This window comes from Anabrus simplex, chromosome 8, assembly GCF_040414725.1.
Source record: "Anabrus simplex isolate iqAnaSimp1 chromosome 8, ASM4041472v1, whole genome shotgun sequence".
Classification (NCBI taxonomy): Eukaryota; Metazoa; Arthropoda; class Insecta; order Orthoptera; family Tettigoniidae; genus Anabrus; species Anabrus simplex.
Window position 1 is genome coordinate 48,615,001 of NC_090272.1, and position 25,934 is coordinate 48,640,934.

General features: G+C 37.6%; 1 protein-coding gene across 1 annotated transcript in view; it reads left to right on the forward strand.

Moving 5' to 3' along the window:
- Positions 1–25,934, forward strand: part of Khc-73 (Kinesin heavy chain 73) — a 471,364-nt gene that overhangs the window by 349,762 nt on the left and 95,668 nt on the right. Inside the window, exons 22-26 of the mRNA XM_067153111.2 lie at positions 5,696–5,878; positions 15,210–15,401; positions 18,422–18,624; positions 18,708–18,798; positions 22,583–22,725. Coding sequence (XP_067009212.2) covers positions 5,696–5,878; positions 15,210–15,401; positions 18,422–18,624; positions 18,708–18,798; positions 22,583–22,725 — 812 coding nt within the window. The remainder of the gene's footprint in view (positions 1–5,695; positions 5,879–15,209; positions 15,402–18,421; positions 18,625–18,707; positions 18,799–22,582; positions 22,726–25,934) is intronic.

Genomic DNA, 25,934 nt, shown 5'->3' on the forward strand with positions numbered 1-25,934 from the left:
ACAACATCAAGAAATCCACTAGTGTCTGTTCTGGTATCCAGCGACTAGTGGTCTGCATCTGTTCACCTAGTTGGTGCGGCAGTGAAATATGGCTTGATCTCAACAATCAAGTCTGTTATTACCATGATCTTTATTAATAATCACCATAACCAACTTCAACTTGAAGTAATCATGGTGGAACAAAAGTAAAGAAATCCGCTACCCCAGGCCCCAGTCAACGTACTGGACTTTCCTGGTCATCGGATTCTGTGGGACCAGGAACATCACGAGGAGAAGAGTCGGAGCTTCTCAAAATCTCTTACAAACACTATATTGGCACTCTCAATGCAAACACTCTCTTCAAACTTGGAAAACTAAAACAACTCACAGACACGCTAGAAAAATTTCACATCAAAATTCTTGCCATTCAAGAGATGCGCTTCATAGATGAAAACAATTTCGACACAGAAAATTACAGGATTTACAAGGTAAATCTGCTGTCAGAAGAGGGACACCATTCCAGATTGTTCTTGTAGCCATTTCCAAGAAAAATACGCGGGCAATTTTAAATGTCAGAACGCGTAAAGGATTCTTCAAGTCTGATCATTATTTACTACAAGTTAAGATTAGAGCATTCCCAAGACAGAAAAAGACAGCGCAGAACAAAATAGTCAAACCTGGTCCGGAATACTGGAAGATAAACAGGGATAAAATCGTTGAAGAAATTCATAGGCACTCAGCAGACACTTGGACAGATCTTGTGAAGACGGTTCAGAAGGCAATGCGCTGGGGACAACCTCCTAGAAAACGGAAACATAGATGGTGGAATGTAATTTGTGGTTAAGCCATTGAGAGAAGGAAACAAGCATGAGAGAAGTTCCGCAGTAACAGAACATCAGAAACATGGAAGGAATTTCACTTAGTTCAGAAACAATCATCGAAGGAAATCAGAAGGGAAAAATGAGCATACGTCAATAACAGACTGAAAGAAATTGAGGAAGATTTCAAGAGAAATAACACAATAAATTTTTACAGAACTTTCAAAGAAAATATTAAGGGTTATCGACCTACTAGCCTCTGCTTCCGAAGAACAGATGGATCCCTGGAAACAAACACGAAAGAAAACTGTAAAATTCTCAAACATCACTTTGATAAACTTCTTAACTGCAAGAAACGCACAGAAAAACTAACATTCCAAAAACTACATCCAACCCCAATTCTAATCCATCCACAATAGAAGAGATAAAGGAAATCATAAAACAAATGAAAAATAACAGAGCAGCGGGAGAGGATGGTATTATCGCTGAGATCTGGAAGCTCCAAGATGAAAAAATCACCAAAAAATCCATAAGATTATCACAGAAATTTGGGTCACAGAGAAAGTGCCAGAGGAATGGAAATGTGCATTAATCCATCCATTACATAAAAAGGGTGATAAGTCGGATCCAAATAATTTCAGAGGTATTTCACTAGTACCAGTTGTGTACAAAATTTTCTCTAAGGTGCTATTAAACAGGCTAGAACCACAAGCAGATCCACAAATAGGTGAATACCAGGCAGGCTTCAGAAAAGGGAGATCATGCATTGAACAGATCTGGAAATTGAGAACACTTTTGAAAGTCAGACAAACAAGAAACACTGTGGTTATCTTTGTGGACGTTAAAAAAGCATACGACTCCATAGACAGACAGATGCTCTTTGATGTACTGGAAGAATATGACATTGACAGAAAAAGCAGAGCACTTATACAACAGATGGTTACAGACACCACCTCCAAGATCAAGTTCATGGGAGAAATTTCGGTACCCTTCCAGATACACACAGGTGTCCGACAAGGAGACGGGCTCTCAGCAGTCTTGTTCAACGTGGCGTTAGACAAAATTATCAAGCAGTGGGAGGAACAAATTAAAGGAATACAGGCGGGAAGAACACTTGAAACAAAAACCATCATAAAATGTCTGGCATTTGCAGATGACATAGCCATAAATCAGCAATAATACACAGCAGGCAAAGGGAGCACTGGAATGCTTGCATGAAATAGCTGCCAAAACAGGTCTACAGATATCTTACGAGAAGACCCAATACATGGAATGACAGAACAACAATGTGCGTACCATGCATACTTTATACGGATCCGTAAAAAGAGTTTAAAATATTTAAATATTTAGGGGAATACATACAAATAGGAGGATCAAACAAGGCGCCTGTAACAATAGAACGAAAGAATGAACGGAAAAACTCTAGAAAGCATACAAACTCACATTGTCACATTCTTCTTCTTCTTCTTCTTCTTTTATGACCACATAGGATCACTTTAGTCAGTCCGTCGTTCAGGTCTCTTTGAAGGGATTGTTCGGGCTTTGCGGTCCTCCCAGTACTTCTTCAGACGCTCCGATCTTCGTGCCCTTTCCTCAGTTGAAAATGTGCGTGTTGTTGGTTTGTTTTGTGTAAGGGTAAAGCGGAGGTTTGTATTCTTGAGTTTTGTATTCAATTTTATCTTATTTTTGGTGTCTTCTGTTGTAAGGCCTATTTCCTTCAGATCCTCTCTTACTTCTCTGATCCATTTACATCCTGTTGTGGTATTTTTTGAGACGAGATTGTGTTGTACTAGTTGTTTCAGAAGTCTCGAGTCCTGCATCCTCATGATATGTCCAAAGAATCCCAGTCTCCTCTTACGCATAGTATCTGTAATGGGTTCTAGCTCTTTGTACACGACTTTGTTAGGTATTAACCGCCACTGTCCATCTTTCTGATATTTTTTGTTGATACAGGTTCTTCCAATCCTCCTTTCAATTTTCTGAAGTCTGTCAGTCTTTGATTGTTTATTCAGGTAAAAGAGTGTTTCTGCTGCATATGTAGCTTCCGGTTTTATAACTGTGTTGTAGTGTTTTATTTTTGTATTTATTGATAGACATTTCTTTTTGTAGATATCCCATGTTAATTTTTGTGCTTTAGCTAATCTATTTGTTCTTACTTGGATTGAGATTTTTTCATTTAAGTTATGTGTTATTACTTCTCCAAGATATTTAAACAGAGTTACTATTTTGATTTTATTACCATTTATGGTGACTTCTTTTAGCTGTGTTGGTTTTTGGGGCATAATTTCTGTTTTTTCAAATGATATTTTGAGGCCAATTTTATTTGCAATGTTTTGAAGTTCTGATATCTGGGTTTTTGCTTCTTTTATGTCCACTGCTAGTAATGCCAAATCGTCAGCAAAACCCAGGCAATTTGTTTTGATTTTTCGGCCAATCTTTATTTTGGGGGGACATTTTCTAAACCATTCCCTCATTACCATTTCTAGAGCACAGTTAAATAATAGTGGTGAGAGCCCATCTCCCTGCCGTAGTCCAGTTTTAATTTCAAATGTCTCTGATGTTTCCCCCCTAAACTTCACTTTTGACTTGGTATTGGTGAGAGTCAATTTTATCATGTTTATTAATTTGGGGTGTAGTCCAAGGTGTCTTAAAATTTTAAACAGAGATTCTCTATGGATGCAATCATAAGCTTTCTTGAAATCTACAAATGTTATCACCATATCTCTGTTTCTTCTCCTGTTATAGTCCATTATCAACTTAAGACTCATGATCTGATCAGGACAGCTCCTCCAGGGTCTGAAACCTCCTTGATATTCTCCTAGTTCTTTCTCAAGTTGTAAACTTATCCTATTAAGGATGATTATTGAAAATATTTTGTATGTTATATCTAGGAGAGAGATTCCCCTGTAGTTATTAGGGTCGGTTTTGTCCCCTTTTTTGTGCAGAGGATGAATGAGGGCTGTTGTCCAGTGTTCTGGTAGTTCTTCTTTAATCCAGATAGAGACAAGTTGTTGATGGAGGGCAACTTTTGCTGAGTTTCCTGCATATTTCCAGATTTCCGCAAAGGTCTGATCTTCTCCTGGCGCTTTGTAGTTTTTTAATTTATTCAGAGCCTGGTAGACTTCCTTTATTGTGGGGGGATTGATGTTTTCTGGTGATGTTTTTATCGGGGTGTTGGTGTCCAAATGAAGGAGTTCTGTAGGTTCCTCACAATTTAAAAGCTTGTTGAAATGTTTAGCCAGAATTTCTGCATTGTCTTTATTGTTATGGGCCAGCTTACCATCTTCATCCTTCATCAGTAGGGTCGGGGGTTCATATTTTTGGAGCTGCTTTCTGAAGGTTTTGTAGTAGTCCCTTGATTTAGTTTTACTGAACTGTTCTTCAATTAACTGCAGGGTGTCCTTATGATGTTGTCTTTTTATTCTTCTTAAGACTTGGGTAGTTTCTTTTCTCTGTTTTACTAGGTTTTGATAGGATATTTCTGTCACATTGTCACATTATAATAAGAAAAGCATATCAAGACAGGCCAAACTTAGACACTACAGAAAAGTTGTACAGTATTACCAGAAGCATTGTATGCTTCAGAAATGACCACAATTGGAGCATCAGACATCATAGAGACAGAAAAAATAGAATGTAAAATTCTCAGAAAAATATTTGGATCAATACACAGAGATGGCATATGGATGAAACGACCTACCAAAGAGCTGTACCAGCACACTGACAGACTCACAGACATGATTAGGAAACACAGTCTAACTTTATATGGGCACACACAAAGAATGGACAACAACAGACTTACAAAGAAAATCTTTGTTGTAGTAAACAGTTCAAGCAAGAAAACAAATTGGTGTCATGAAATAGAGGAAGACTTAAGGCAGGTGGGGATCAACAAGCAAATGATAGGAGACAGAAAAGAATTCAGAAACAAAATTAGGAATACAAAATTTATAGTAAATGAGAAGAAGAAGACAGGAACATTGTGTACAGAACAAAGGAAACAGGAGCACAGCCAAAGGATGAAGAGATTTTGAGAAGAGAAGAGGAAGAAGGGAAAGAAGTGAAAATTATGTTATCATGAGATATTTGAGTTCAAACACTGTCCATGAGGCCAAAAATGATATGAATGAATATTAACAACAACAGTAATAATTTGAAGAATGGAACAACTGCCTCTCGCTGTATGGTCTCCGTCTAAACATAGGAAGATGGAATACATGGAAACGAATCGAAGTGTTGGCACCGTCCTAGTTAGGGGTGGGAGCTTAGCTAAAACAGATAGCTTCAAATATCTTGGATTTCCACCTGCAGAGTGACTGTGGAATTAACAACGAAGTGCAAGCTTCGATAAATGGAGGGATGTCACTGGCGTACTTTATGACAAAAGAATGTCTTTTCGCCTAAAGTCGAAGATATAGCGAACCATAGTACGTCTAGTTGCTATACGGCCCATCGACCAGTGGAGCTTTCGCATCTCCATGGTGTGAAATTGGTGTTCAGTGTTTTTGCTGGATGGTCGGCATTCAGCAACATATAGCGCTTCACATTGCTCTGGTGTGAGACTGTTCCTTGCCAAAACACTTCACAATTATCATGGTAATGGTTCGGCATTTGATGTGAGAAGTAAGGACACCGTGATATTGATAGTAAGCATTCTAGGCGATACTGTTGTGAACCTTTCTATTCATGTTGTAGCACTTCAGTGAAATTACTCTGTAAGTCATGGTCTTTATAATGTATCGTTTGAACATTTCTGCTGTACACCTGCTCACTTTCGGTATCAGATGTTGGAAGTTTTTATACCAGCTCTTGAAACAAAATTTGCTACCAAAATATTAAGGATTAACAAATGTTCTTTTTGCATTTGGAGAAAAATATCCTCTATCTTTCTGTTGCAGACAAAACTGAACAGGACTTGGAGCGTGAGCAGAGTTTGGTTGATCAGTGGGTAAGCTTGACTGAGGAGAGGAATGCCGTCCTAGTTCCTGCAGCTGGCTCAGGGATTCCTGGTGCTCCAGCTGACTGGGAACCTCCACCTGGAATGGAGCCACATGTTCCAGTTCTCTTCTTGGACCTAAATGGTTAGTGAGATACACACTGTCTTTACAGTGTTTGAAGGAACTTCTTCTCATTCATCTTCCTCTGTTGCTTCTCGAACCAATCCTGACCTTATTCAAAGATGTGAGCTTCATTGATGTTTCCTGACCTTTCATTTGGTTTATTCCTTGTTTATCAGAATGTTTGTATCCTCCTCTCTGGCTTCCTGTCTGTAACCCATTGGCGTATTGATTTTCTAGCCCTTCGCATGCCCATTATTAGTAATTAGTTTACGTAAATCACAGTTTATGAGAACTTTAATTTACTAGCTATTACAGTTTTCTTATGCAAACTTTAATTTGGAAAAATTGAAAATCCACACCCTGTTTCCAGTCATTTGATTGGGTCAGGAATGGAATGAATGGAGTCCCATCTAGCCATGAGGATAGGAATTGTGCTGGCTGCCAAAGCCTGTTGCACTCCTCTGGGGTGATGATTAATGACTGACAGATGAAATAATACTGGAGAGTGTTGCTACAATGAAAGAGGACAGGGAAAATTGGAGTACCCAAAAGAAAACCTCTCCTGCCTCCACTTTGTCCAGCACAAATCTCACATGGAATGACCGGGATTTGAACCACAGAGCCAGCGGTGCGAAGCCGGTGGGCTGCCACTTGAGCCATGGAGACATGCAAAATTTAATTTATGAAATGAAAAAATCATAAATCTTATATAGTAGAAGTCCGCAATAGCGAGTACGGCATATAACGAGAATTCCGCTATAGCGACAATATATTTCTGTCCCTTCAAAATTCCTATATTAAACTATGTGTCGTCCTTCGGTTACAGCGAGAGACCTATCACTGATGCATCCGTTATTACGAGCGATTAAGCGCGCGCAATTTTTCCATTCCCGATATTTATGCACCCCAGCGATTATATTGCATACGATCGATTACCTTCGGGATCGTTTCCTCCCTATGTCCACTAGCAAGTTTTCTCGTTGACATTCGAAGGCGATGTCGGAGTCGATTAGTAGTACCCGTCGACTGCTGTTCCGTAAAGAAAATTCAAAATGAAAGAGGACAATTTCGCAATAAATGCGTAAATAACGTGTCCGATAACGGTTGTTAACTCGTTAAAAGTAAGGGATGACTAAATGGCTGCTTAATTTTAAGGCTAAATACTGCAATTTAGTAAGAATGGGGTACACCTCGAGATATGGTAGAGTGCATAATTGATTTCAGAGGTTAGTTTCTATTTTCTCGCGTCTGGATAAATTACGGAAAAGCTATTATGAACATTTATAGCGAGAAGGTTATCATTTCTCTATTGCGCTTGAAGTGTGTTTTCATCAGTTGTTAACTCGTTAAAAATAAAGGCTGTGGTAAACTATCTTTTAATTTTAATGTTACATACGGAAATTAAGTAAGAATGTGATACACCTCAAGAAATGGCAGAGTACATCACTGATTTCAAAGGACAGTTCACATCTTCTCGCGTCTAGTTAAATTTCGGAAAGGCTATTTACATGTAAATTTTTAGCGAGGAGGTTATCATTTTTCTACATGTGTTTCAAATATGTTTTCATGATACATATACGGTTAGGTTAGGTGACGCCATTTGAAGAAGAAAACTGAAGTGTTTGCCACAGAAACCTCTGGAGTGATACCGTATTTCTCGAATCCAAGACAACGTTTTTTTTTTCTCTCAGAATCAGTAAGTTAATGGATACCACTGGCAACTACCGCGGTAACTACGCTGCTTCTTTTCACCACTGCACGCGCACGCACACAAAAAACTCGTTGACAATAAACGACCGCCTCTTTATTATACATCGCTAGCCGCGACAACCAGTTGTACAGTGCCTGTGTGTAACGTCACTGGATCTCGGGAAATAGTGAAGAGAGAATCACGTTCCATTGGCCTCTACAAAAACGTTTCTCAAATCTGCAGAATGGCATCAAAACATGGGAGCCTTCGAATTCTTAGACAGGCCGGCTACTCAGTGGCAGAGTTATAACGTATCTATTGTACCTGACGCTTAGTAAAATTAAGTTTTATAGACAGCAGGAATATTTTCGTGATGGATAGTCGTATTGTAAAGATACGTGCAAAAGGTATTGCTGGCAAATTTTCAAACGGTTCTCGTCGATGTTATGATACCAATTTTAAGTTCATGGTTATTAAACACTCGGAAATGTAAAGTAATTGTGCAGCCGCAAGAAAATACGGCATAGGCCTAACTAAATCCAATATTTGGCGTTAGCGTGAAGACAAAGAGCTAAAAAAATGCATACTGTACAAAAAATGCATTCAGTGGTGCGCAACAAGGACTCTTTAAAGAAGTCGAAGATGAAATTGTGAGGTATGTGCACGAAAATCGCAAGGGCGGAATGCCCATACCGTGGTGCAATGAACTCGTTTGTTGACTTTCAACGTCCGCGATTAGGCCTATACATCGCTAGGCGGCAAGCGAGACGTGCGTGCAGCGGTAGCCGGCTATATCTGACGCTGAGTAAAAGTAACAGTTTTATAGACAGCAAGAATAATTTCCTGATGGATCATCATATAGTAGAGCCGCATGGAATAGGTATTGCTGGCAAATTTTCAATGGGTTCTCTTCGGTATTATTATGCCAATTATAAGTTAGTGGTCGTTAAACCCGCGGAAATAAAGAATAATTTGTGCAGCCGCAAAAAAATGCGGCATGACGAAAGCCAATGTTCGGCGTCTAAAAATAGTCTGAAATGCGTAGGCCTACTGAACAGCAAAGGCATTCATATGATTTTACAAAATACTTTTCGAGCCTGATTTTAATTTTTTGAAGGAAAAAGTGGGGTTCGTCTTGGATTTGTAGAAATACGATACTATATTTTTTTTTCAGAATGAAATTAAACATACACTCATGTAGTATTGGATTTCGAAAAATAACAAGTAAGCCGTAGTGTGTATCATCTGTGTAAACACAAGTTTTGAACAAACTGATTGCCATTACATACTAAATTTTAATGTGTATGGATTTTTTCCGACTTTTATACAAAAATCGGATATAACGACAATCCGCTATAGCGAGTAAATTTCTCGCTGTTATGAATTCTCGCTATAACGGACTTCTACTGTATTTGGATTTTGGCATTTCAGTAGTTTTCATTTTTCATCTATTTAGCGCTTCTAGCACCCAACACTTTAACATTAGAGACATCACTACCACCATCAGAATTTTCTGATTCGCTTTCACTTTTCTCCGATCCGCCACTGTTACTGTCACCACTGGCACTAAATAATTCTTCAAAATCTGAAGTTTCTGACTCCCTTTCGTTATCACTTCTGTCAATATCCGATATATCACTGCTAGCTTACAACTCCCTTCTACGCGTCAGGCTACTCATCTACTCACCTTGGATAGGGACAGACACCACGGGGAGTAATATTTCAAGATCAATTATAATGCGAACTGTCTGAGTTATTAAACGCAATTATCATTGTGAGAAAGAGCGACTCTCCTCTTTCTAACAGTATATAACATGATAGTTCCATCACTTGATGAATGTCTGAAATACATACATACATACATACATACATACATACATACATACATACATACATACATACATACATACATACATATCCCACATCGTTCCATCTTAAGCGATGGGTCGGCAAACGAGGCTTCTCCACCAGTTGCGGTCCCTGAGCTTCTCTCCTTCTTCAATGCTTTCCAAAGTATGTCCTCTCTGTTGAATGTTAATCTTCACCATGTCCTTGTACCTGAGTCTTGGTTGCCCTCTTGGTCTTTTGTCTTCAAGTTTTAGATCGTACATTTTTTATGGTAATCTGTTATCACCATATATGTCCATACCATCTTAGTCGCTGCACTGTTATTTTGTCCTGCTGTCTTACAACTTGAGCCTGCTTGCGGATTTCCTCATTACGGACTCTGTCCCTCTGTATTTTGCTGATCATACTACGGACAAATTTCATTTCTGCTGCCTGGATTTTACTAACATCTTTGTTTCTCATGGTCCATGTTTCGCAACCATAGGTCAGGATTGGTACGTAATAAGTTTCATATATGACTCTCTTACATGTCTGAAATACGCGCTTAAATATACTCATGCTCGGCTCCACGGTGGCAAGCCGCCATGCTATGTCTTTTCAAGGTCGATAGTAAAGCAAACTGTTTGAGATAATCAAACGTAATTGCTATTGCAAGAAAGAGCAACTCGTCCACTTTCCGACAGTATATAATGTGTCAGTGCCATGTCTCGGTGAACATCTGAAATATGTGCGCTAAGCTACTCTTGCTTGGCTCCATGACTGTGAGCCGTCAAGCTACGTTACGTTCCCCGAACAATCGCATGGCTGGGAGCTGTCAGTAAACTAAAATTCTTTCAAGGTCCACCTATTCAATAAAATGACATTTTATTGTGATTGAATCACGTGTCAAATGGTATTAGTTTCAGCATCTATGTGCCATCATCAGCCGTAAGTACAAATTAAACAATTATATACATATGCCTAAAACATCTAAAACACATTTTAACACATTCTAAAATACATTTCTGTAATGATGCATGAGATAAGTTAAAATTATATTACAATTGATTGCTGTAATATAAAATTCTTAAAATTTCGGCAATTTGTTATATAGTCAAGTCTGTGTACATCCGGGATAAGTGAATTTGTGCTGTTTTTTGCTGTCTATATGGGCGACACTTGTTCACTTGATACTAGGTGGTTCCAGGGAAGTTTAATTTGATCATGTAAGATCGTGATATAAACAGAGATGAATTCCCACTTCAATTTAAACCTGAGGAAGAAATTAGCCAAGTTAGACAATGGAAGCAATGTATGGAAGTTACTAGAATCATTAAATGATGATTGACTCACCTTGAACAGCATGTTGAACGTGTTTGTTACACAGACGGAGCCGGACGATGTGTGTGTAATAGCTAAAGTAGGCAGCGGTAAAGGAGGTGAGGGGAAGGAAGGAGGCAGGCACCTGTGGGGGGGAATGGAACTAAGGCGTGGCGGGAGGATGGGGTAGTGGGGGTAATTGACGTTACGGATTATTTGGAAAATTGAACTGTTTTTCGATCATTTGGTATTTTTAAGCCAATTGATTAAAAGATCAAAAACGATATTGGGTTTCTCATAAATTTCGTTTAAATTATAATTGGGGTTGAAGTATTGATCACAGTTAATGTAACAACTTTCAATAATATTCATGATGGGTCCCTTATTTGCTGTTTGAAGAACTTCCATATCTTGTTCGATGTCAGTAAATTTGTGATTAGTGTCATGCATATGTTGACCCATGGCGGAAAACTTATTGTGCCTCATCGGGTTGACATGTTCTGAATATCTAGTCATAAAGTTACGTCGTGTTTGACCCACGTAAGAACTGTTGCATTCATTACATTTTAGTCTGTATATTCCAGATGTGGAGTAAATATTGGGGGTATTGATTGATGCAGAGTTGTGTAAAATTTTGGAGGTTCTATTGTTAGTTTTGAATAAAATTCTTACATTGTGTTTCCAGAAAAAGGTTGTTGATTTTGTGGATGTCATTATTGTAAGTGAAGGTGGTTGAAATAGGAGCCTTTTCTTTTTCTTTTATAAGTGTGGTTTTAGGCCGGTGTCTATATTTGTTGATTATTTGTTCTATAAACTTCCCTGGAACCACCTAGTATCAAGTGAACAAGTGTCACCCATATAGACAGCAAAAAACAGCACAAATTCACTTATCCCGGATGTACACAGACTGGACTATATAACGAAATGCCGGAATTTTAAGAATTTTATATTACAGCAATCAATTGTAATATAATTTTAACTTATCTCATGCATCATTACAGAAATGTATTTTAGAATGTGTTAAAATGTGTTATAGATGTTTTAGGCATATGTATATAATTGTTTAATTTGTACTTACGGCTGATGATGGCACATAGATGCTAAAACTAGTAGCATTTGACATGTGATTCAATCACAATAAAATGTCATTTTATTGAAAAGGTGGACCTTGAGAGAAATTTAATTACTGGGCGAGTTGGCCGTGCGGTTAGAGGCACGCGGCTGTGAGCTTGCATCTGGGAGATAGTGGGTTCGAATCCCACTGTTGGCAGCACTGAAGATGGTTTTCCATGGTTTTCCATGGTTTTCCATTTTCACACTAGGCAAATGCTGGGGCTGTACCTTAATTAAGGCCACGGCCGCTTCCTTCCGACTCCTAGTCTAGTGTCAGACCTAAGACGAAACGCTGGTTAATAGAGCAAACGCCTGAAAAGCCTTACATCTGATATGTTTTTGACATGCTCTATTGGTGAAAAATATCTAATTCCCTCCATGGGAATTTAGAATTTTCCATTCCTAGGCCTTTCCTACCCCATTGTCTCCATAAGACCTATCTGTGTCGGTGCGACGTAAAGCCAATAGCAACCAAAAAAAAAAATTTAAGTTACTGTAATCCCACTTCAATACGGAACCCAATGAAATTCATAACTATTAGTGAAACGGCCTACCAGGCAAAGAGAAAGGCCTGTCAGTATATGGGCTTAAAAATTAAAGTTGCCAAATTAGGCAAAGATATCAATTTCCTGAAGCAATGTATTACACGTGATTTAACACCTAATTTTTTGAAAGGAACTATTAAAAAACATCGTTATGCACCACATTTGATAAAAACTCAGCAAGAAACAAACAAAATTTGGCTGAGAAACAAAATTTGTTTTTTACATAAGAAAAAATTCTTCTTAAATAACAAATTGTATGAAACTCACCTTGAAGCAGCTCAGCTGCTTTCTAGAGCACAATGGAACATATTTCAAAATCAAATTGATAACAAATTGTTTGATATTCTTTCCCAAAAACAGCTTACTTTAGATAGAAAATTAAACACTGTGAAAAAGAATAAGCAAGTTTTCACTTGAAAATCAACCCAAAGAAACCAATTTGACCAAAAACATAATCAAGAAATTTCATCCCCCTGTGGTTAACCTTTCCAATGTAAACCTTAATAAAGAAGAAATCGCCATCCTATCAAAAGTCCCGAACCAAAACTGGCCTAACATGAATAAAATAAATATAATGACTAACATGATTATAGAATCAGAAGCCACAATAAATAAAATGCCTTTAGAGAAACAAGACACGATTAGCTTTGAAATAAAAAGAAAACTAGATAAGATGGGCACAGCTAAAAACATTAGCAGAAAAACCATTTCCACTAACTCAGTTGACAACAATTTTATCTCTGAACACAAAGAAATCATAGAACTTAAAAAGAAAAGAAAACATAATGACTTAATAATCACAAAGGCAGATAAAGATAAAGCTACTGTCTTAATGAATAAAACTGATTATGTATCCGAAACTAAAGAATTTTTCAATAACAACACATTTAAAATAATCAAGAAAGACCCTACCCAAAATATCCAGAAACAACTAAAACAAACTTTAAAGAACTTATCATTTCTTTTTACAGACCATGAAAAATCTAAACTAGTAACCATGAATCCAGGCCTTCCTACAGTTAAAGCCCTTCCAAAAATTCACAAACCTAATATTCCTATCCAACCCATTATCAACTATAGATCCAGTCCACTCTACAAAGCATCCCAATTCATTCAAAGTTTCCTAACCAAGAATTATCTCTTTCTCTCCAATAAATCCATTAAAAACACTACCGAACTGATTGAGAAATTAAAGGCATTTAACCTACAACCTAACCACTCCCTCCACTCCTTTGACATAGAAAATATGTATCTGAGCATACCAATTTCTAAACTTCCAAAAATCATTGAAAATAATTTAAGTAAATACAGTTCTCTCAGTAAACTAGAAATACAAGATTTCATTCAATTTCTAAAACTGGTCATCAACAATAACTTCTTTGTTTTCGACAGAATTATCTATCAAGTGAATGGACTGGCGATGAGATCACCTTCTTCAGGAATTTTGGCAAATATCTATTTAGATAACTTAGAACACACGAAAATCAACAATAACAACTTTTCAAATATTCTCATATGGACTAGACGACACATTTATCATTATGGATGAATTAATCAAGAACATTGACTCCACTCTTCAAGACTTGAATAGTATTGACCCATACATTAAATTCACACTAGTCAGAAATCAATGAAACAATCAATTTTCTAGATAGAGACATTATCAGAAATATCTCGGGTCTGTCTTGCAAAATCTACAGGAAGCATACACAAACTGCTAACACGATCCACAAAGATTCCATACATCCCCTAATGCACAAACGTGCAGTATATAATAGCATGGTCTATCGAGCTTTTGCCATACACATGACAAAGAAAGATCTTAATAATGAACTTAACACCCACCATAAGGGCAATTGCCAAGTTCAATGCGTACAACAGGCCGTTTATAGAACAAATAATCAACAAATATAGGCACCGGCCTAAAACCACACTTATAAGAGAAAAAGAAGCAGCTCCTATTTCAACCACCTTCACTTACACAATAACGACGTCCACAAAATCACCAACCTTTTCCAGAAGCACAATGTAAGAATTTTATTCAAAACTGGAACCACCTAGTATCAAGTGAACAAGTTTCACCCATATAGACAGCAAAAAACATCACAAATTCACTTATCCCAGATGTACACAGACTGGACTATATAACGAATTGCTGGAATTTTAAGAATTTTATATTACAGCAATCAATTGTAACATAATTTTAACTTATCTCTGGTCTGTCTTGCAAAATCTACAGGAAACATACACATACTGCTAACACGATCCACGAAGATTCCATACATCCCCTAATGCACAAACGTGCAGTATATACGTATATAACGTATAATGTATTTTAGAATGTGTTAAAATGTGTTTTAGATGTTTTAGGCATATGTATATAATTGTTTAATTTGTTCTTACGGCTGATGATGGCACACAGATGCTGAAACTAGTAGCATTTGACATGTGATTCAATCACAATAAAATGTCATTGTATTGAATAGGTGGACCTTGAAAGAATTTTAATTTACTGTAATCCCACTTCAGTACGGAACCCAATGAAATTCATAACTATAAGTGGGAACCGTCAGTATATGCCATTGAGTTAGGGTATATTCATTTACTTTTTCTTGCATTGATTTCCAGAAAGTGAAATCATTATCCATTTTAAATTCCCTGCTCTATAAATACAGAATTGTTTCTTTAATTATGGTACCCATAATCGCATAAAACTACAAACTTTATTGTTTTTTAAGCTTGATTTCTGATACAGATTGTTTTCATTTCAATATTTTATGTAGATACTGAGCTTAAGTATGTACCTTACTGAAACTTTTGGTTAAAATAAAATTCTAACTTGTTGTCTTTTGTGTAGCGGATGACCTGTCGACTCACCAATCTGGGGATGAGGTGTCAATAACTGGTGTGAATTCTATCCTACCCAAGGAGCATGGGAACAGGTTTTATAACCTACCTATAATTAAACATGAAGAAAAGGATGTCTGTGCTGTAGCGGCTTGGGATTCCTCCATTCATGATAGCAATTATCTTAACAAGGTCACTGACGGTAAGTTATTGCATTTACTAATATAGTGTTACCATAATGTAACAGTGTCATTAAAGATTTGAGTTGCTATGAACCAAATATAGATCTGCCCATTGGCAAGAGGTTTCTGAAAACTTTTATGTGGAGCCTAGTACTGCATGGAATTGGTGGTCCAGAATAAAAAAGAGGAAATAAGCCTTTGAAATACAGTGTCCTGGTGAGTTGGACAGATTTGATCAGAAATGAAGAGATAACGAGTCAAGCTGATGAGAGGAAAGCACATAATCTGACTACCCTATTACTAGGGCAAATTTGATATAACCAGGACTCATTCTCATTCAAGTGGTTTTTGGGGGAGGTATAGGAGGTAAGAATCATAGGAGTAGATGAGGAATGTAGAAATTATGTGTTTATGAAGCACTTAGCCTACATAGGGTAGCATGGACAGCTATATTAAACTAATTTACAGACTAATGACTGAAGCAAGAGTAGCATGAACTAAACTGACTTTAGAACAGACATATCTGGATTTTTTCTTCTTTTGGTATTCTTTGAAGTCTTAGGTGGAAAATTCTGCAGAAATCAATAACAACTAAACGTGATAACTCTCATATTTACTCGTGTATTAGAACCCCCTGTCCCCCCGCTCTTTGAGACAAAGAAAATGAAAAAAAAAAAAAAAGTAAATCTCGCATACAAGATCCCCCCCAATGTTATTTGTCAGCAAAGAACGATGATTCCGCTTCAAAGCTGGTACAAGCCCCACTACATCTCTGATGACATTGCACAAATTTGTGAATAGTTTCATCTATATGACTCGTGCAATGCAAACACATGTCAAAGTCATGCGGTGCATCTATGTTTTGTAGTTAAGAAATGTCCACCTCCATTGTGTAGGCCTACTACAGCTCTGATGATGTCACACAAAAAGGTGAATAGTTTTGTGTCCGACCCATGCAATGCAAACACATATCATTCATGCTATAATGTCTGTTTTTTGTAGTTAAGAATGTCCGCCAGTGGAATGGTTAATACAATTAGCTGCTGTTCTTGGGGGCCTGAGTTTGATTCCCTGTACCATACTGCCAGATATTTAAGAATGGCAGGAAAGTTGATATGCAGCATGATGCTTCTGTCCATTGGGGGCGTGCCTAAAAAGAGCTGTACCACCTCGGGATGAGGAAACGAGTTTATTTTAGTTGAGCAATATTCACGGTTGTTGCTATTTATATAGCAGGCAAGATCATTAACAAAGTAATTGTGTAATATCTTGTACCTCGGGCCAATATACATAATTTTTGGAGGGAAGTAGGTTTAAAATGTGATAAAAAACAATCTGTTCATAACGATTGTTTTACTTGGCAACATACCTAATAAATAATAATAATATTGATTTTACGTCCCTACTAACTACTTTCACGAGTTTCGGGGATGCCAAACAAAACATACTGCACTGTGCGTTAATAAAAAATGGAGACAACGAACATACGTACGAAATAAACATGTTGGTAATAAAACTCATTACTGCCACACCTGTAGATATCCATAAATGCGGCAAATTTTCCTGTTATTTATTTTTATTCTTTCTGTCATGGAACTTTTGGCACTATCTGGGCAATAGCATCATACCTAACCTAACAATGCGGTCTCTCTTATCTCATTTACAGCTGTATAGGTAAATCCTGGTGTGATAAATGTACAGAACAAGCATGAAATATACTTAAAAATAAGTCTGGCTTTCAACAGCCACAGTTATCAAAAGAATGCTTCCAGTCACTATGTATTACATTCGGAAGTACATCTTATAACGTACATTAGCTATCAGCTGGTGATTTGGCACACTTTGTACAACACAGCTTTATTTGGAAGGAGTGGATTCTGCTACATATACACCAGCTGGGAATATCAGAGACCATCTCTAGAAACCACTTGAGAATAGATTCACACTGTTTGGACTCTATAGTTGGGCACAAAACTATTTTTGAAAGGTTAAAGGAAAAAAAAAAAAAAAAAACCAGAACTCCGAATGCTCTCAAATTCTCGATTGCAGTGAATGGCTGATGAGATGGGAGTGAAAATGACGTCATTTGGAATGACAAACGCTGGAAGCAGGGAAGTTGGTGGCGCAAGACTATAATTCAAATGAAAGCAGTGATCAGGTTTACTGTGTGGTAGGCTTACTGCTCAACTGACAGAGACAAATGACTGGCCATTAAGTTCTTTTATGGCAATATTGCATAATATCATAATGTGATACCCTTATCCCTTTTCTCTACGGGTTCGACTGTGAAGTGAGACAAATCTTCGTAGCGAATTTTTACGTCTGTATGCCCTTCCTGATGTCAATCTCATCAGAGGAATTAATGAGATGAAATGAATGACGTGACATGAGTAACTAAAACTAACTACTGTAAATTAGAAATGCTGCCTTCCAACAAAAATGGCCAGTATAACTCAAATACATTCATAAGTTTGTTAAAAAATAAGGTAGAATGTTTACATGTACAATTTATAGCTCTTTATAGCCTAGAAGTCATGTGTCCACTGCACAAAATTTGAAGTTATCGCATATTGGACCCCACTTTATTTTTATTTTTGGCTGTAAAAGTGGGGGGGAAAAGAGGTCTAATATGCTATAAAATAATAATAATTTAAGTGTGGTTGACAGCTCGTCATCAGAAAGTGATACAGAGATTACACATGGGTGATTTAGTGCAAGCAAAGCAAGAAACGACAAAGGTTTTTCTGTAATTGCAGGTGAAACAAATTATTCCATTGCAGAACAGTTGTCTGTCCTGAGTAGAAAGAGAGAGATATTAGATGGCTTGATAGAAATGAGAATGAGAGAAAGGTTTATTTAGTTTGCTACATTCTAACATCACAGGTTCAGAAGCCCTGTATTCAATTGTACTATAACAAAGTGCCTCCTCATATGTTTTGGAACTGTGATCTCAAGGTTCTTTTCGCAAACAGTTGGTGGTAAAAAACGGTGACTTTATATTTCATGTTTCTTTTCTTTTCATGTTTATGTTCTCTTTCAGCCAATGAACGAGTTTACCTCATTTTGAAGACCACTGTACGACTGTCTCACCCAGCTACGATGGATCTCGTCCTTAGAAAACGATTGACTCTCAATATATATAAAAGACAAAGTATCACGGACAGGATTCGGAAAAAGATTGTTCGTTCAGATTGTCTTACTCAGAGCGGTGTAACGTATGAGGTTGTTTCCAACATTCCAAAAGTGAGTAGGAAACTAATTATTTGGCAGTTACTCCCTGTTCATAGGTTAAATTCTCTTGTTCACTTGTATATTCCATTTTATAGGCAAGTGAAGAATTAGAGGATCGTGAATCATTGGCTCAAATTGCTGCGTCAGGTGAAGACAGTTCCCTCTGCGATGGAGAGACATACATTGGTAAGTAGAAGAATTTTTCAGTTCTTTAATTCAAGTGCATAAATTAGATTAGAAATGAAGCAAACAGGAAGGAGGCTGGCGTCTAAATACCTGTTACTGAGCTTTTAGGAAGATGCAGGCTACGGTGGTTTGGACATGCTATGAGGCTGAGGATGGACGGAACGAGAACAGCAAGGAATTACTTTGACAGAGAAGTGAAAGGGAAGAGACCAGTTGGGAGGCCAAGGAGTAGATGGATAGACACAGTGAAATCGATGGTCAGCAAGAGCAATGTCCAAAGGTCAGGGTTCTGGCCTTCGGTTCAGAGGGTCCAAGGTTCAATTCCTGGCCGGGTCGGGGATTTTAACCTTCACTGGTTAATTCCAATGGCCCAGGGACTGAGTGATTGTGCTGTCCCCAACATCCCTGCAACTTGCACACCACACATAAGACTTTTTTTTTTTTTTTGCTAGGGGCTTTACGTCGCGCCGACACAGATAGGTCTTATGGCGACGATGGGATAGGAAAGGCCTAGGAGTTGGAAGGAAGCGGCCGTGGCCTTAATTAAGGTACAGCCCCAGCATTTGCCTGGTGTGAAAATGGGAAACCACGGAAAACCATTTTCAGGGCTGCCGATAGTGGGATTCGAACCTACTATCTCCCGGATGCAAGCTCACAGCCGCGCGCCTCTACGCGCACGGCCAACTCGCCCGGTACACATAAGACTATCCTCCACCACAGTAACACGCAGTTACCTGCACATGGCAGATGCTGCCCACCCTCATCGGAGGGTCTGCCTTACATGGGCTGCACTCGGCTAGAAATAGCCACACAAAATTAGAATTATTAGCAAGAGCAATGCCAAGTGGGAGGACATAGAGGAACAGAAAGTATACTTTAACAGGAAGAAGTGACTAGTGCTTGTGTACCACACCCGTGAAACTGGAGCTGGAAAATGATGATGATGATGATGATGATGATGATGATGATGATGATGATGATGATATTAGTCCTTATTCTTTATGTAAGTTAAATTCTTATAGGTATGAAATTTGTTGATTCTTTTCCTTAGGCCATTCTTGCATCGTTTCAAATCCAGTATGCAGTAGATGATGATATTTTCTTTACCAAGCTGTTAGCCATGCATTTGGGGTTACATAGTTGTGTTCTAGCATTTGGGAGATGATGGATTTGAATCCCACTGTTGGCAGCCCTGAAGATGGTTTTCCGTCGTTTTCCATTTTCATACCAGTCTGTACTTAACTAAGGCCCTTTCCTATCCTTGCATCGCCAGAAACCTAAACAAATGTTAAAAATAAATAGTTCTCATCAAGACATCATTTCATAACAATAAGTAGGTACAGACGTGGAAACGAGAAAGGATTAAGCTTGGACATTAATGTCTTATTAATATTGCATGTCTGTTTGCAGTGTGTTCATTTTGACTATTTATTTTACGGTAATAGACAATTATTATTTATTTATTATTTATTATGCAAGCTCACAGCTGTACACCCCGAACTGCACGGCGAACTCACTTGGTTAATTACTGTTTTATTCTACAGTTATTGACTACTGTTCTTCTTCTTGTTGTTCTTATTCTTGTTCTTTGCGGATGGGTGGGTCACTTAGGACCATGCGGTATCAGCATTTGCCCGATAGTTCTTAATTTTCATCGATTGTTGTAATTTCTGTTCCTCCGACTAAGTACGTCGTGTTGGTTTCTTGTGTCTTCCTCAAGTCTCCTTGTATGAACAATTTTCCTGATTGCATTTCTGTGCTGCAGATTTGGTGATTCTAATTTATTTATTTATTTATTTAATTCAGAGAGGTCTTTCTCTACTTGTTTATACTATTTTGACCAATTTACAAACATTTCTTGTATTTGATAAGTAAGTCTGTTGTTATTCATTCTTTCCAAATGGCTTATAAATTGAATTTGTTGCAGTTTCATTGTATCAGTAAGTTTATATATTTTAAAATATATTTCTGAGTTGGGTTTGAGGTAATGTATTCCACTTTTAATCCTTGGCCATAAGAATTTTCTCACTATTTTCCTTTCATTAATCTCTAATTGTTCCTTTAAATTTTTATGATGTACCGTATTTACGCGAATAATCCCCGCATATTTAAAAAAAAGAATTGAGGCACGAAATTGGGATGCGGGTTTTATTTGCATCAAAGTTGGCAACACACTCCTGGCTTACCTAGTTTTCAAATCTGAGTGTACAGTTATGCTTTATGCAACCATAGATGGAAGAAAACTGTCCCCATATGTCATATTTAAACGGAAAACAATTCAGACTTTTAATTCTAAACTGACTTTACATTTTTAAAAAATAGTACCATATTTTACAGAGTAATTTAAATTCAAATTTTCTCTGCGTTACGATAGAACGCGTCTTCCGGAACGTGCAGGGGTAGCTTTCTGCACTTTCATTCATTTCGGTGTGTCTATAGTGTGTTTCATAGTTGAAAATAGAGTGAAATCGTAATTCTTTTGTATTCAGCGTTTTAAGGAACGCCACAATATCATGTAGCAGGCAGTACACGGAAAAGCAGAATCCGTGAAAACTGGCAAGGGTTGGCATTTCTGAATTACAAGATGACTGTTAATTAGAAATCAGTAATTGGAAGTCCGATTTCTGTATTAAAAAGTCTTTGAATTAATGAGGTTTTACTGTATCGCAAAACTAACATCAGATTTCGCCGGTGTGTCTATTTCAAATGTTTACATTGCTTGAAAAGAATTATCCACCACCAGTCATGGTACTGTCCAATAAAAAGAGACCACGTGTGAGAAGTGTTTTAGACGTGAAGTGTGACGAACTTGTAAGTAATTTAGGAGAGGATTCTAGTGATGCAAGAGACTACGAATCTTCCCATCTACAGGGAATCGAGCCTATTGCAATTCCAGATTAATGAAATACCTGTCACGTAAGTAGGCTTACTTGCTCATTTTCATGGAATATATATTTCATAGCGGTGATATTTGCGTGAAGACCATGTGGACCTCGCGGAGTGATATGAAATATTTGTTTATGCCTACGTTACTCTTTCGATGGAAGGAATTTTAGTTCATTTCATTTTTTCAAAATGAGCCTTCCTAAAATGAGGGTGCAGAGATTATTTGGGTAAATACGGTAAATTCAGTGTTTCTGAAGCATAAAGAGCTTCAGGTTTGATCACTGTTAAGTAATGATGAATTTTACTGTTCCAGGACAAACACGTTTGTTATGAACATTCTTTGTGTGTTGAAAAGCAATTCCCATTTTCTGAATTCTTGAAGCTATTGATTTATGTTCACTGCCATCTTCAGTGAGCCATTCACCTAAGTATTTACATTCTTGCAATTTTATTCATATCATTGGTAATTTCAGGTGGAGCAGTTTTGATATTTAGACAATTATTATTTACCCTAATGAAGTTTAAAATGTACATACAGATAAACAAAACATGTAAAATATGTAAATAGGCCACCTGGCTGGTTTGCTCCTCAGATGATCGCTCTCCAGCTCTCACAGCAGAGAGCCCTCTTCTTTAGATGACCAAATATGTGAAATCCCACTTCTTGCTTTAGTTGGTCTATAAGTTGGGATGTGGTCTTTCTTACTGTTTTTTTTCCCCTTCAGTCTGCCTTCAGTAATATCCTGTAACAATCCTCCTTGTTGTAGCATGTGTCCATTCCAGGCGAGTCGTCTTTGGCGTGGTAACCTGGGAAGTTCTATAATTTATACATGGGTAATTCCTGTTTTGTTCTGAAGACTAGGACATCAAGTGTTTATATCTTTTTTTTTTTTTCCAGAGAAGTACACTCGAGGAGTTAGTGCTGTGGAGAGTATTCTTACCCTAGACAGACTGAGGCAGAACGTGGCTGTGAAAGAACTGTTGCAGGCGCAGGGTCAGAAACCTATGAGGAAGACGGCCAGTGTACCTAACTTCTCGCATGTAAGTGGTGCATGTTTTAAACTTTAAATTTCCCTCTTAGCATAATATCATGTATCTAGCAGTTGATTAGGCACTACAGTGAAACCTCGATTCTCTGTTTATTGAGGGACCATGAAAATAAAACGTACAACACGGGAAAACAGAAAATCCGGGAATGAATGTAAATCATCAACAATTTGGCTAAACATCACAAAAATAAAATATGTATAATTATAATCTTACTAAAACTCCTAAACCAAACCAAACCAAACTACAGCCCCAGTGGGACTTTGCCTGCCAAGCGACCGCTGCTCAGCTTGAAGGCCTGCAGATTACAAAGTGCGCGTGGTCAGTGCGACGAATCCTCTCGGCCGATATTCCTGGCTCTCTAGATTGGGGTCGCCATCTCACCATTAGATAGATCCACAATTAAAGGAAATCACGTAGGCTGAGTGGACCTGGAACCAGACATATCCAGGTAAAATTACCTGACCTGGTCGCAATCGACCCCGGGCCTTCTGGATGAGAGGCAGGCATGTTAGACCACGAAACCGCATTAATTACCGGTACGCGAGTTCAAAATGTCGATACTTTATATTCAATTTTTCAGGGGAATCTTCGTCAGTTTCCTGTGAAAACTTCTTTCAGTTCAGCAACTTTGATTAGGCCAAATACAGTAGAGACAATACGCGACACTCAGCGAGATATCGAGGGACAGCTATTAGACCTCTCCCTAGCGGGTAGACCTGAGAACTACTGATTCCGTCATAAGAGCACGTGTATTTGTGTGTGAAGTTTTTGGTGTTATTTATGCGTTTTCAGTGAGTTGACATAATTAAATAGTAGCGTGTGTCGTTCCTTGATATCTTCTCTCAACATGAGGGGAAAGGTATGAGCTGTGTTTGGCTGCAGTAACTATGAAGTAGAGAAGAATGCGCGGTCTTTCTTTCGCTACCCTCTTGATAAGAAAATGCAAGTAATATTGTGTTTTCATATATATTCTTCCCGTGACAAAGAGATTTTTATAGTATTTCATAATCTTCTGACCTGCTCAGCCCATATTTTAACTGGCTTAAAATATAATACGCATATTTTATTGTATAGTGCAGCAGTTAACCTTCAATACCGATGTGTTGTTGTAGGTGTGATCTGTGGGTTTTGAAATGTCACAGAAGTGAATTGGATAAGGTGTACAAGAAAGAAGGGACGTTACGCTTATATAAAAATTATAAGATCTGTTCAGATCATTTCCTGGCCAGTGACTTTAAAATCCTGGACTATACAGCCAAGGGTTATAAATTTCATGTTGTAGGTCCGTATTGAACTGAGAATAACATATGAGTAACAACACAGTAAAGGTTTCCACCTATTCAATACAAAATATATTCACAATATTTTAAAATTACATGGAACTAGTTTCGACCCATCTAAGGGGTCATCATCAGCCACATCAAAGCAAAGATCACTCTTGACGAAATCCTAAGAACATGTTAATTTTAACAGTAAGATTATTATGGAATAACAAGTGAATGTGGTAAATGAAAAGAGATGTTAGTATGGGACAGGTGAGTAACAGCTAATAAATATACAAGGAATATACATAAGAGGTTTGGAAACAAAGTATAAAAGGGGGCTTAGTGTTGTAAATATTATATAATCATGGAAAACGGTAAGTCCTTATAAGGAAGAATGCAATGTGAAATGACACATATAAAATTATATATGGCTTAGGAAGAGTGGAGGTGGTTTAGGAGGGGAAGAGGGCTTAAGGAGGGGCTGAAGGGTGCGGGAGAAAGGGTAATTGTCTCGGAAAAGTACCTTTGATTAAATTTAGGATCGAGTTTTGGTTGGCTGCATTATTGTTTCTGAGGAAAGTGATAAATAGATCGAAGAGTATGTTGGGTTTCTCTGAGATTTCATTGAGATTGTGACTGGTGTTAAAGTATTGGTCTAGGTGTATGTAGTAATTTTCATTATGTCGAGTAAAGGGCCCTTGTTTGCTAATACGAGGATGTCCATGTCTTGTTCGATATTGGTGAAATTATGGTTATAATCTTGCATGTGTTGGCCGATGGCTGAAAACTTGTTGTATTTTATTGCGTTAGTGTGCTTGTGGTATCTGATATTGAAGTTTCTACCGATTTGCCCGATGTAGGTTTTTCCACAGGTGTTACATTTGATCTTATAAACTCCTGATTTTAAAAAACTGCTGGTCCTGTTGATGTGTGAAGTATTGTGTAAAATGTTCATGTTCTTATAGTTGGTTGTGAAGGCTATTTTAATGCCTTGTTTCTTAAAGATATTGGTTAACTTATAGATATCATTGTTGAACGTGAAGGTGGAAATGTTAGAGGTTTAGTTGTTTCTTTTTTGAGGGTAGTTTTTAGGCGATATTTATGTTTATTGATTATCCTTTCTATAAAATGGTTGCTGAAGCAGTTGAATTTTGCGATTCCGTGGATTGTGTTGAGTTTGTTCTTTAGATCTCTTTTGGACATAGGTATGCTGAAGGCTCGGTGAACTAGGCTGTTACATGTGGCTCGTTTGTGGGACTGGGGGTGCACTGAATCTTGGCGAATGGTGGAGGCTGTTTGAGTTGGTTTTCTGAATATTTTATAACTGAAAGAATCTGAGTTTCTAGTGATGGTTAAATCTAGAAAGTTGATTTTTAGATTTGATTCGGATTTCGTCAAGAGTGATCTTTGCTTTGATGTGGCTGATGATGACCCCTTAGATGGGTCGAAACTAGTTCCATGTAATTTTAAAATATTGTGAATATATTTTGTATTGAATAGGTGGAAACCTTTACTGTGTTGTTACTCATATGTTATACAGCCAAGGGTATGTTACATTTTTACTCTATTTGTACGTAAATATTCCTCAAAGCATCACTATCGACAACGTTTTCATACTTTTCTTTCTTTTATCCCTCTTCTCAGATTAAAGCCGGGATTTTATACATTTTCTTTCTGTTTGTAGGCTTCATGTTAAGAGGAAAATTGTCCAGCTTTTAAAAATTAATTCATTGCATCATGTGTGTAAGGAATGTGACGATATTTTTGTTGACAAGTGTCTTAATGTGATGACACAATGTTTTTTAAATGAGAAAAAGACAAATCTAACCGTAAATGTTCAGGCAGGAATGCTAAAGCAAAAACAGTAATGCATAAATGAAAGATCAACTCATTTCACAGCAGTCCATTTCACATCTTGTTTATATGTCTAATTTC